This window comes from Coregonus clupeaformis, chromosome 25 (genome assembly GCF_020615455.1).
Source record: "Coregonus clupeaformis isolate EN_2021a chromosome 25, ASM2061545v1, whole genome shotgun sequence".
NCBI lineage: Eukaryota > Metazoa > Chordata > Actinopteri > Salmoniformes > Salmonidae > Coregonus > Coregonus clupeaformis.
Window position 1 is genome coordinate 12,772,661 of NC_059216.1, and position 12,557 is coordinate 12,785,217.

At 40.9% G+C, this 12,557-nt stretch overlaps 1 protein-coding gene across 1 annotated transcript; it reads right to left on the bottom strand.

Annotated features, from left to right (window-relative positions):
* Positions 1-1,040: 1,040 nt before the first annotated feature.
* On the bottom strand, positions 1,041-6,208 carry LOC121538776 (C-type lectin domain family 4 member A-like). Its single transcript, XM_041846940.2, has 5 exons — positions 6,006-6,208; positions 5,477-5,575; positions 5,219-5,248; positions 1,865-1,989; positions 1,041-1,681 (listed from the first exon to the last, which is right to left on the bottom strand). The coding sequence occupies exons 2-5, from the start codon at positions 5,523-5,525 to the stop codon at positions 1,634-1,636; spliced, it is 252 nt and encodes an 83-aa protein (XP_041702874.1). The 5' UTR covers positions 5,526-5,575; positions 6,006-6,208; the 3' UTR covers positions 1,041-1,633.
* Between the last annotated feature and the right edge of the window lie 6,349 nt (positions 6,209-12,557).

Below are 12,557 nucleotides of genomic sequence, written 5' to 3' on the forward strand. Positions count from 1 at the left end.
TGTGTTTCTTGTCAGGCTGATATTTGCAAAAGCCTGCCGCTTTTCAGGGCACACAATCTCCGCTGCCTTCATCATGCATGTTTTTACAAATTCACCCTCACTAAATGGTTTTGAAGCCACTGCGATTTCATTAGCAATGAGGTAGCTAGCTTTCACTGCAGCGTCACTGATGTCTCGGCTGTGAGTAAACACAGACTGCTGTTTCTTCAGACCCGCCAACAGTTCATTCACCTTCTCTCATCTCCGCTGTCCTTGAAAGTTGTCATATTTGTCGGCATGAAGACTCACATAGTGGCGACGAAGGTTATATTCTTTCAGCACTGCAACATGCTCTGAACACACCAAACATACAGCTTTCCCATTCAATTCCGTGAATAAATAGGATGACCATTTTTCTTGGAACACTCTGCACTCTGCGTCCACTTTTCTCTTTTTTGACAGAGACATATTGGGGCAATGAGGGTGCCAAAGCACATAATGTTAAAAGTAGAAGCCGTAATAAATATCGCGGGCAAAACAAAGTAGCTCATTGGCTGCACGTGCTTGACCTACTTGCTCTGCCCCGGTATAAACAGTTTGCTTGCTTAACACAATTGATATTGCGCCATCCAGTGGACGCAATTGGAACAGCAGTTTATTTTATTGAAAAATTGCAGCGCATTTATATACTTAAAAAAAATATATTTTTTTTTAAATCATCTCGCGGGCCGGATTAAACCCGTTTGCGGGCCTGATCCGGCCCGCGGGCCGGACGTTTGACACCCCTGCCCTAACCCCTAGCCTACCTAAGGTTAGCCACCTAGCTAACATTAGTGTTAGCCACCTAGCTAACATCAGCCACAACAAATTGGAATTCGTTACATATCACACGTTTTAATATTGTACTAATTGCAATTTGTAAGATATTGTACGCATTGTAATTAGTAACATATCATAACAATTGCAATTGGTAACATATCATACGAATGATTGATGGACATCCACAAATTAATACATACCATATGAAAGGTAACATATCATACTAATTGGAGTGTCCTGGATTTACATTTACTATGTTATGTCTACCCCTGAGTCCAGGTTGCAATATTCCGTGACCCCAGCCGAATTGGAGTTGATGGCAACGCAAAGACCGTCAATAACCTACAGAACTTGGGACAAACGCTAGCAGGCAGTATTATGGTCCTTTCAAGGTAACAACGAGGTCAAATCATGGCGTCAATGATGACGTCAGTGATCTTCAGGTCGGAAAGTTGGTTTCTGACTTGGAATTCCGAGTTGGATGACCATTCAAAGCGATTTTCCCAGTCCAAGCTAGTTATTTTACTGCGAGTTCCCAGTTGTCTTGAACGCACTGAAGTCTTTCCGACTTCCCAGTTGTGGCACTACGCCATGAAACGCCTTGATTTGCCAGTGCATGGCCAAGCCCTCCTCACACCTACAACTTGTTTATTCATCAAAACCCGTCTGTTTCGCACCACCGCCAACTATTGCGCTCATAATAACCGCTGTGATAATAGCAAAACTATTTCTGACACACCCCTGGACCTATAGCGCTGTAGCCAGCGTTTAGATTTGCGTTAGGTTTGGTAAAATAGAGCCCACATTCAGCCTATAGGACCACATTATTGACAATTCAGTTGTCAACAATCCAGGGCTTGGTGTTCAGTTGACTGATAAACACCTTGGAAGAAAGAAAGCAACAGTTACGTCATGATAAAACTTCACTGAATGCAGTGAGAATCAATGCCTGAGAATCATTGGTTTGAATCTTGAAAGTCTGAACTGACAACAGGCAATCTCTCTCTCTCTCTCTCTCTCTCTCTCTCTCTCTCTCTCTCTCTCTCTCTCTCTCTCGCTCACTCACTTGTTCCTCTTTGCTGTTTATGACTGCCAGGTCCGTTCCTCTCTTCAGACAGTCCTGTCTGCTGTCTTCCCAAGTTTTATACTCGTTGGAGATGTAGTACCAGCTGGAGTTAAACTTCCTCCATTCTTTCAGACAGAGATGAGGAGAAAACATGTGACATACTTTCTACCAATTGGAGTGTGCATGCACTATTAGCTGATCCAACACACACCAGTGTTAATTTTGGCACATTTTTTTTGATTTAGTCTAGTCTTACTCATTTTGACTAAAATATAATTAAGTCACATTTTTGTCATTTGAATAATGATTCAGTCTAGTTATTGTCAAAATGACAAAAACAGTGGGCCATTTTAGTCAACTAGCTTAATGCCCTTTCTTTTAGTCATATTTTAGTGACATCACATTTTTATTGCCTCATTAGCCTATAGTAAACATAAATCACTGACTTCTATTTGCACAAACATACAGTACATAGCCTTGTCCTACCAACATATTTTTCTGCATAACATTCTATTGCATGATTCTCTTCCCAACAGCCAAATTAGTTGTTACTCTAGATTAAAAATCACATCCCTTGACAGGTCTCTAACATTTTCCCCAGTGCCACCAACTTTTTCAGTTTGTGGCATGAGCCCATGATTTGGTCGCACCAATTTCTTTCCACGGCATCACGCAATAGAAAAAATGATTTAGGCCAGGGGTTCCCAAACGTTTTCAGTCACGGCCCCCCTTCCAGCATTGGGGAACATCCCGCGTCACCCCCCCGGTCATAATCATGTCATAATATGACACAACAGCTGACATAACATGTCATAACCTGTCATAATATGGTCATAATACTGTCATGACCCATATATTTACACCTGTTGTGACATATGGGCTCCCAAGTGGCGCAGCGGTCTAAGGCACTGCATCTCAGTGCTTGAGGCGTCACTACAGACCCCCTGGTTCGATTCCAGGCTGTATCACAACCGGCCGTGATTGGGAGTCCAATAGGGCGGCGCACAATTGGCCCAGCGTCGTCCGGTTTGGCCGGTGTAGGCCGTCATTGTAAATAAGAATTTGTTCTTAACTGACTTGCCTTGTTAAATAAAGGTAAAATAAATATATATTGCATTATTTTATGGCTGGTTGACACCTACATAAGAGTGTCAAAACCCACATTTATTCAAAAGTATTTTTTTCCCCTGCCAAGACGTTTCCTTTCATTTGAGAGTTTGTTACTTAAGTCCTTTGTTGTTGTTGTAATTAATTATTTCCATTCATGGTTTTTTTCATTACATTTTAAATAAGTTGCAGAAAATACACTTTATGACACTGTCATGAAGCTTTATGACCATCCTGTGTCACTTTACTTGGACTAAGAAAATACACTTTATGACCCTTACAAGAAGCATTATAACCATCATAATCATATAAGCCAGATAGGCCTATCACGTACATGCCCTTATGTTAGTCATCAGTCAAAAAGAGGGTGTCTTGTCCTGCTCCCGAAATCTGCTCCTGCATTCATCCCAGTCATCAGCAATAGAGCATTGGGGGTAGGTGTTATATAACATAAACATACTGGTTTTGTGGGTTTTGACCCCCTTATGTAGGTGTCATAACCAGCCATAAAATAATGCAATATCTGTCACAACAGGTTACGACGCTGGGTGTCAAGTAAAGTGTTACCCAGCCAGCAAACTCTGTAACTGTTTTAAAGTCACCATTGGCTTCCTCTCCGGCAACTGACTGGGTGTATTGATACACCATCCAAAGTATAATTAATAACTTCACTATGCTCAAAGGGATATTCAATGACTGCTTTTTTTTTTTACCCATCCACCAATTGGTGCCCTTCTTTGCGAGGTATTGGAAAACCTCCCTGGTCTTTGTGGTTGAATCTGTGTTTGAAATTCACTGCTCGACTGAGGGACCTTACAGACAATTGTATGTGTGGGGTATAGAGACGAGGTAGTCATTCAAGTGAGTCCATGCAACTTATTATTTGACTTGTTAAGCAAATTTTTACTCCTGAACTTATTTAGGCTTGCCATAACAAAGGGGTTGAATACTTGGTGACTCAAGACATTTCAACCTTTCATTTTTTATTAATTAAAACTTCTCAAAACATAATTCCACTTTGACATAATGTGTAATGTGTGTAGGCCAGTGACACAAAATCCATTTTAAATTCAGGCTGTAACACAACAAAATGTGTAAAAAGTCAAGGGGCGTGAATACTTTCTGAAGGCACTGTAGGCCTATTTCCCACAACTGGATTTTGAAAATAATGTTCTATAATTATACGCTCTCTCTCCTGGAGCGCAGATGAAGTGGCTCGCTCATCACAGCAGCAGGCCCCAGCGGAACAGGCCCAGGGGCTGGGCAGACACTATCATTACAGGAATCATGGAGATAATGCACTTTACTGTTTGACCAAATCATGGTTTTAGCTGCCCAGAAAATAGGAAACTTTTGAGTGAGGTGACTATGTAATGAATGATCAGTTCGCACACGACCAATTACACATTTTACTCACATAGCCACTAGCTAGCAAATGTGTCCTTCGTTATCAAATAAGCGTTTAAAACACGTTTTTATCCAGGGTCTCCCATTTTCCGCCAATGGGCTGCCATTATAATCCATTGTAGGCAGTCACACGACAGTAAGCTACCATGTAATCTCCCACTTCTACAGGCAGAAAACTGGAAATCCTGGATAAAAATGTGTTTTAAACGCTTATTTGACCTCAAAGGACACATTCATCACACCGAATCGTAAGTATTGTTCCTAGAAATATTGACTATGCCTCTGTTGACTGAAAACTTTATTTTGGTGAAACCGAATAGTTTAGATTTGATTGATCAACGACGCCAGGCTACTGGAGCTTCAGCAACGAGACGTCTGTAAACAATCGCTTGTTGAGGGACGAAGCAACCATGGCTGTTGCCTTATTTGCATCAATGATTTGTTGGCGCCAGATTGCAAATAACACTGAAAAGATCTCAATCTCTGCAAAAACTCTGTTCAGTCCACTTACTAGTCCGATTTTAGTCACAGAGATAATTTAGTCTCGTCTCGTTTTCGTAAACTCAAATGAAATATCATTGTATTTTTAAAAATTATTTTTTATTTATATTTTTGTAGGGGGTAGAGCAGCTTTAATATTGCAGATATATTGTAACTTCCATCAATGTAATTGTCTGCATCAAATCATTTTAGTTTAGTTATAGTTTCTCTGTGTCTATTTAGTCAGTTATCGTCTTGTCAATTGCCACTGAAAAATAGGTGCTTGAATAATATTTTCGTCACTATTTCCGTTGACAAAATGGACACTGACATGCACACACTTGACAATGTATTACTCACCTCGTATTATCTGTTCCTCTAAGATGTTAGCTGGAATAAGACAGAGAAGCTGTGGTTGAGTTTGCTGCAAGAAGCTGTGGGTTTCTTATTTAATCAGTGGATAGAACACATGCTTATCATTTGAGAACCTCAGAAAGGTTACATTCCACGTTACTGTCCTGCTTAATGAATCTGTATCTTTTAATTTCGTAATTTTGCTATCAAGTTATACAGTATATAATTCAAAAAGCGCACATAAAGAGAAGTAATTAAACTCACAGTGGGCAAGACGCCAGGAGATGTTCAGAGTGACTTGCAGAACACACATCAGCCCAAAGCTGACACCAACCAGTATGTAGAGTATTTTACCTGCAGGACCTAAGGACCAACACACATTTAACCTAGTTGTGCTCCAAATGGCACCGTATGCTCAATGTAGTGCACTACTTTTTACCAGGGCCCATAGGGCTTGGGTCAGAAGTAGTGCACTACATAGGGGATATGGTGCCATTTGAGACAATGCCCTGCATCAGTGAACATGGTTGGAGTGGAATTACTGACTTCAAAAACTCATAGGTCCGGTTTCCCGGACCCAGATTATGCCTAGTATTTCACCTAAAAAACAAAGGATATTCTCCTTTTTAGTCCAGGACTTTAATTTTTACTGACAACCCACATCCATTTTCCAATGCTAGGGAATCTGGACCTTCTATAGCAAGAAATCTTTGGGGATCCAAATATTTCACCTTCCCACCTTAGCATCTAACAAACACAAATGTGTAGGTTACAGTGCAATTTGCTCTCTTACCTGATTTTTGGACTGCCTCTGTTTTTTTTTGCTGTGTTTGTCTTCATATTGACATAGTTTGCTAGATCCTCAGAAAGGTTTGTTTCAACCTCAATGATTTCAGAATCCCCTTCACTGACAGACAAGGCCATCTCTGTTATCTTGGTTTGTGTGTATCTGAATGTTACAGTGTGTTTCTCTACCCTGAAATGTACAGCTCTGTGTGTGTGAGTTTTAACCCATCTAAATACAGGAAGCTGTCATATCAGACAGGGAGGAAACTAAGTGGACATGGGTGGCTTAGCCTACGTGCAAAGGTTTAGGATTAGATTTACCATTAGATGAGGATGAAATTAGTTGTGTGATATTTAACTTTAGAATTTGATTGTACAACGTATACTGACCGAACAGTGATCATTATTTTGTCCAACATCTACACACATTGAACCTTTTCTTTTTCTGAAAAAAATCTAACACAAGAGGACACAGTTCTGCAATGGCAACGTCTTGACAAGTCTTTGGTACAATTCCCCAGACTTCTATTTGACATAAAGGGATCTATTTTCAGCTGGTGTTAAGCCAGCACAATTGTCAAACGCATGCTAGATTGCAATTTTGAACTGTTAAAGCTGCAATATGTAACTTTTTGAGTGACATGACCATTTCAAATTGAAATGGGAGTTATAGATCTGTCATTCTCATTGAAAGCAAGCCTAAGAAGTGTTAGATCTGTTATATGAGAGCTATTTCTATGCTTCCTGTTCAAACGTTTTTTTTAACGTCTTTTACTTTCGGTTTTGTACACCAGCGTCAAACAGCTGAAAAGACAATATTTTTGGTTATTGATTCTCTACACTATTGCTTGCTTATTTTGTCACATAAACTGAAATTAGGCAAACTATTAGAATTTTAGCACCTTTAAAGCCGGCACTCTTATTCTCAAACCCTAGCGCCAGGATTGGTAATTTACTTGTCTTTAATGAGTTTACTTATGCTGAGGTGGAAGGGGTGGCAATATCTGAGGTTTGTTCTTAAAACGTGTGCCAAAGTGCCAATTTCAGTATGCACTGGAGTAGATATTTAAGACAGCTCTAGGAAGAGTCTTGGTGGTTCCAAACTTCTTCCATTTAAGAATGATGGAGGCCACTGTGTTCTTGGGGACCTTCAGTGCTGCAGAAATGTTTTGGTACCCTTCCCCAGATCTGTGCCTCGACACAATCCTGTCTCGAAGTTCTACGGACAATTCCTTCGACCTCATGGCTTGGTTTTTGCTCTGACATGCACTGTCAACTGTGGGACCTTATATAGACAGGTGTGTGCTGTTCCAAGTCATGCCCAATCAATTGAATTGACCACAGGTGGACTCCAATCAAGTTGTAGAAACATCTCAAGATTGATCAATGGAAATAGGATGCTCCTGAGCTCAATTTTGAGCCTCATAGCAAAGGGTCTCAATACTTATGTAAATGAGGTATTTCTGTTTTTTATTTTTATACATTAGCAAACATTTATAAAAACCTGTTTTTGCTTTGTCATTATGGGGTATTGTGTTTAGATTGATGAGGAACAAAAACAATTTGATCAATTTTAGAATAAGGCTGTAACCTAACAAAATGTGGAAAAAGTCAAGGGGTCTGAATACTTTCCGAATGCACTGTACTTAGCATGTTAGCTAACCCTTCCCTTAACCCTAACCTTAACCTTAACCCTACCCTTAACTGCTAACCCCTAACCCAGGGGTGTCAAACTCATTTTAGCTCAGGGGCCACATGGAGGAAAATCTATTCCCAAGTGGGCCGGACCGGAAAAATCATGGTATATATAACTTAAAAACAACAACTTCAGATTGTTCTCTTTGTTTTAATACGATCAACATACAACATAAAGCTGGAGCCTGAGGACAGTGTGTCCAAAATAGTACAAGCACAACATCACTATTAATCATAAAACACGTCAAGTTTATTTGAAAATTCTAAAGAAAAAGAACACACAAACACACAATGCCTCAGTGATTAACAGAACTGTTTCACAGATCACAGAACTATATCAGGGTGTCATTTCTCAGGCAGAAATGTAGATAAAAATAATGAAATCCTGTTCCCCAAACAAGTGCAAGAACCACAGAGTCAAGAATAGGTTAAATATACAAATAAAATAAAATAAATTAAAAACAATAGCACATCAACATAAAAACATATAAACATAAATCTGAAAGCTTTGCTCAAACTCCCGTAACAGTCCCGTTATTTTATCTTTGAACCGCTTCATGTCTGCCACATGTTGGGTCTCGCACACATTTTTCAGACAGGGGAAGTGAGCTGCATCACCACCGGCAAGTTGCGTCTCCCACAATGACAGCTTCAACTTGAAAGAACGTATGCTGTCATAATACTGCGTGACAACTTTGTTGCGCCCTTGCAGCTGTTTGTTCAAGTTATTCAGGTGCTCTGTAACATCCACCATAAATGCAAGGTCCTGCATCCATTCTGCGGAATGAAATTCTAACACTGGTTTGCCCTTTTCTTCCATGAACTGTTCAATTTCTTCTCGTAAATCAAAGAAACGCCTCAGCACAGCACCTCGGCTGAACCATCTTACCTCAGTGTGGTATGGCAGGCCATAGATGTGGTCTTTCTCTCTGAGAAGGCTGTCAAGCTGACGGTGATTCAGGCTTCTGGATCGGATGAAATTAACAGTTTGGATGACCACCTTCATGACGTTATCCATCTTTAATGACTTGCAACACAAAGCCTCCTGGTGCAAAATACAGTGAAAAGTCAAAAAATCACGTCCTCCATTTGCAGATTGCACTTTCTCTCTGAACTTTGTCACAACGCCTGCTTTTTTCCCGATCATTGAGGGCGCACCATCTGTAGCCAGGCTGACAGCACGGGACCAGTCCACTCCGACCCTGTCCAGCGCGCCCGACGAGTGCGGTAAAAATATCAGCTGCTGTCGTTGTATCTGTCATCGGCACCAACTCCACGAACTCCTCGGTGACGGTCAATGTGTCATCAACTCCGCGGATGAAAATGGCCAGTTGTGCAACATCTGTAATGTCCGTGCTTTCATCAATTGCAACCGAAAACGCAATAAATGACTTTACTTTTTGCTTCAACTGGCTGTCCAAATCCACTGAAAGATCGGAAATCCTGTCTGCAACTGTGTTTCTTGTCAGGCTGATATTTGCAAAAGCCTGCCGCTTTTCAGGGCACACAATCTCCGCTGACTTCATCATGCATGTTTTTACAAATTCACCCTCACTAAATGGTTTTGAAGCCACTGCGATTTCATTAGCAATGAGGTAGCTAGCTTTCACTGCAGCGTCACTGATGTCTCGGCTGTGAGTAAACACAGACTGCTGTTTCTTCAGACCCGCCAACAGTTCATTCACCTTCTCTCATCTCCGCTGTCCTTGAAAGTTGTCATATTTGTCGGCATGAAGACTCACATAGTGGCGACCGAAGGTTATATTCTTTCAGCACTGCAACATGCTCTGAACACACCAAACATACAGCTTTCCCATTCAATTCCGTGAATAAATAGGATGACCATTTTTCTTGGAACACTCTGCGTCCACTTTTCTCTTTTTTGACAGAGACATATTGGGGCAATGAGGGTGCCAAAGCACATAATGTTAAAAGTAGAAGCCGTAATAAATATCACGGGCAAAACAAAGTAGCTCATTGGCTGCACGTGCTTGACCTACTTGCTCTGCCCCGGTATAAACAGTTTGCTTGCTTAACACAATTGCTATTGCGCCATCCAGTGGCCGGATTAAACCCGTTTGCGGGCCTGATCCGGCCCACGGGCCGGACGTTTGACACCCCTGCCCTAACCCCTAGCCTACCTAAGGTTAGCCACCTAGCTAACATTAGCGTTAGCCACCTAGCTAACATCAGCCACAACAAATTGGAATTCGTTACATATCACACGTTTTAATATTGTACTAATTGCAATTTGTAAGATATTGTACGCATTGTAATTAGTAACATATCATAACAATTGCAATTGGTAACATATCATACGAATGATTGATGGACATCCACAAATTAATACATACCATATGAAAGGTAACATATCATACTAATTGGAGTGTCCTGGATTTACATTTACTATGTTATGTCTACCCCTGAGTCCAGGTTGCAATATTCCGTGACCCCAGCCGAATTGGAGTTGATGGCAACGCAAAGACCGTCAATAACCTACAGAACTTGGGACAAACGCTAGCAGGCAGTATTATGGTCCTTTCAAGGTAACAACGAGGTCAAATCATGGCGTCAATGATGACGTCAGTGATCTTCAGGTCGGAAAGTTGGTTTCTGACTTGGAATTCCGAGTTGGATGACCATTCAAAGCGATTTTCCCAGTCCAAGCTAGTTATTTTACTGCGAGTTCCCAGTTGTCTTGAACGCACTGAAGTCTTTCCGACTTCCCAGTTGTGGCACTACGCCATGAAACGCCTTGATTTGCCAGTGCATGGCCAAGCCCTCCTCACACCTACAACTTGTTTATTCATCAAAACCCGTCTGTTTCGCACCACCGCCAACTATTGCGCTCATAATAACCGCTGTGATAATAGCAAAACTATTTCTGACACACCCCTGGACCTATAGCGCTGTAGCCAGCGTTTAGATTTGCGTTAGGTTTGGTAAAATAGAGCCCACATTCAGCCTATAGGACCACATTATTGACAATTCAGTTGTCAACAAACCACACACTGTGCACCTGGGTAAATGCCGTCATTATACCCTTAAAAGTAATATTTGACGTTATTGTACCATAAGATTTTCGGAATGGGTCAACTCTAAATGAAGAATAGGATGATATTCTCCTTCTTGTAACAAAGGCTATTGGCTATTAGTTCATCTGAAGTTTATTTGACAGCAACATGAGAATCATCCTCTTCAGTGCCTTTAATTATATAATCTTCCCCCATCCCCACAAAGAAAAATATGATATCCATGCCTAAAACAGACTGTTTTACACAAAGTAATCCACACTCTCTGAAATTGCCAGTCTTTTATTGGTAAAGGACAGTGTACAGTGAGCAACCCGTGTGGAGCTAAAGCCCTGTATTAGGAACTAAATGTCATGCATAGCCTGTTTTTATTGGGCGTTGTGGCACAATCTGCCCTTTTCCCTTCCCAGAAGCCATTGTTAAAGAGGTGGTTTTAATGCGCTGCACCAGATGGGCTCTCCTACAGATCGGACTGGGAGTGTTTACCATGCACTGGTGTGTGGATAACAGGTGAGCATATCGCATCCCCATCAGCCAATCAGGACGCAGCAGATGCCACGTCTCTGCCTGTTAACCTTTATTTGGCATGGGGCTGTTAATGGAAGGAGAGGGAAGCGCATTTGATCAGGACAATTGTCAAGGTTTATCCCATCAACTATTTATGCCATCAAGACCACATATTCTTTGCAACCTGGTCCCAGAGCATTTCGTATTATTCTTTACATAAATCCGAGACACTCCATTTAGTATGATATGTTACGTTTCGCGTAGTATGTATTAATTTGTGGATATCCATCACCCATTTTGTATGATATGTTATGAATTACAATTTGTTTTAAATGTTAAGAATTTGCAAAATGTACCATATGTTACGAATTTGTAAAACCTATGATATGTTACGAATTCTGTCTAGCTGGCTAACGTTATCTAGCTCGCTAGCGTTAGCTAGGCTAGGGGTTAGGGTTAAGTTTAGAAGTTAGGTTAAAGGGTTAGGGGAAGGGGAAGGGTTAGCTAAAAGGGTAAAGGTTAGGGTTAGCGGAAGGGTTAGCTAACATGCTAAGTAGTTGCAAAGTAGCTAAAAAGCAGTAAGTAGATAAAAAGTTGCTAATTAGCTAAAACGCTAAAGTTGTCCATGATGAGATTTGAACTCACAACCTATGGATTGCTAGGCGTTCGCGTTATACGTCTACCCATCCACCCCGACCAACCACCCTACTTTCGTTTTTGCCTTAAGTAACCATCTGTCTAATGTAACCATACCAAACGTAACATATCATACTAAATGGAGTATCTAGGTTTTACATACAGAATAATACGAAATGCTCTGAGACCAGGTTATTTTTTTGATGGATCTGAATATGATTGGATGATGATAACTGATTTGTTGGCCTATTGAGCAGCAAACAAAACATATTAAAGTGCTGGGAGGTTGTCCCTTTAACTATCACAAATAAGTGAATCAAGTTGATACAATAGTTATTAGAAACATGAGACTAACAAGCCATTTTCAGTTTCAACCTATGTTGTTGTGTCCGTCCAGTCCAGTCTTTCTGCTTATTCATGTTTCAGAGAACTCTCCAATGTGAACATAAGGTAAATAAACATGGAGCATTCCTTTCCTTTTTAAGCCATCCTGCATTACTGTAATGTGGTATCATGGCAACCAGACTGGTAAGGGAGGGCAGAAGGGAGAGTTCTGAGTTAGTTGCCTAATGGATGACCTGTGTCTACTAGCAGCACATATGAATTGGGTTCAGTCAGACTCAGAGCACCTGTCCACTCTCTGTCAACATCAGATCAGGTTACCTGCCGCATCCTGATCCTGGAGCTCC

Coding starts and splice junctions, on each gene's coding strand:
- LOC121538776 (XM_041846940.2), bottom strand. CDS start 5,525: ATGTGTGTTCTGCAAGTCACTCTGAACATCTCCTGGCGTCTTGCCCAC. Junction 5,249..5,476: donor CTCCTGGCGTCTTGCCCACT/GTGAGTTTAATT, acceptor GTCTTATTCCAG/CTAACATCTTAGAGGAACAG. Junction 1,682..1,864: donor TAAACAGCAAAGAGGAACAA/GTGAGTGAGCGA, acceptor CTTTCTTCCAAG/GTGTTTATCAGTCAACTGAA.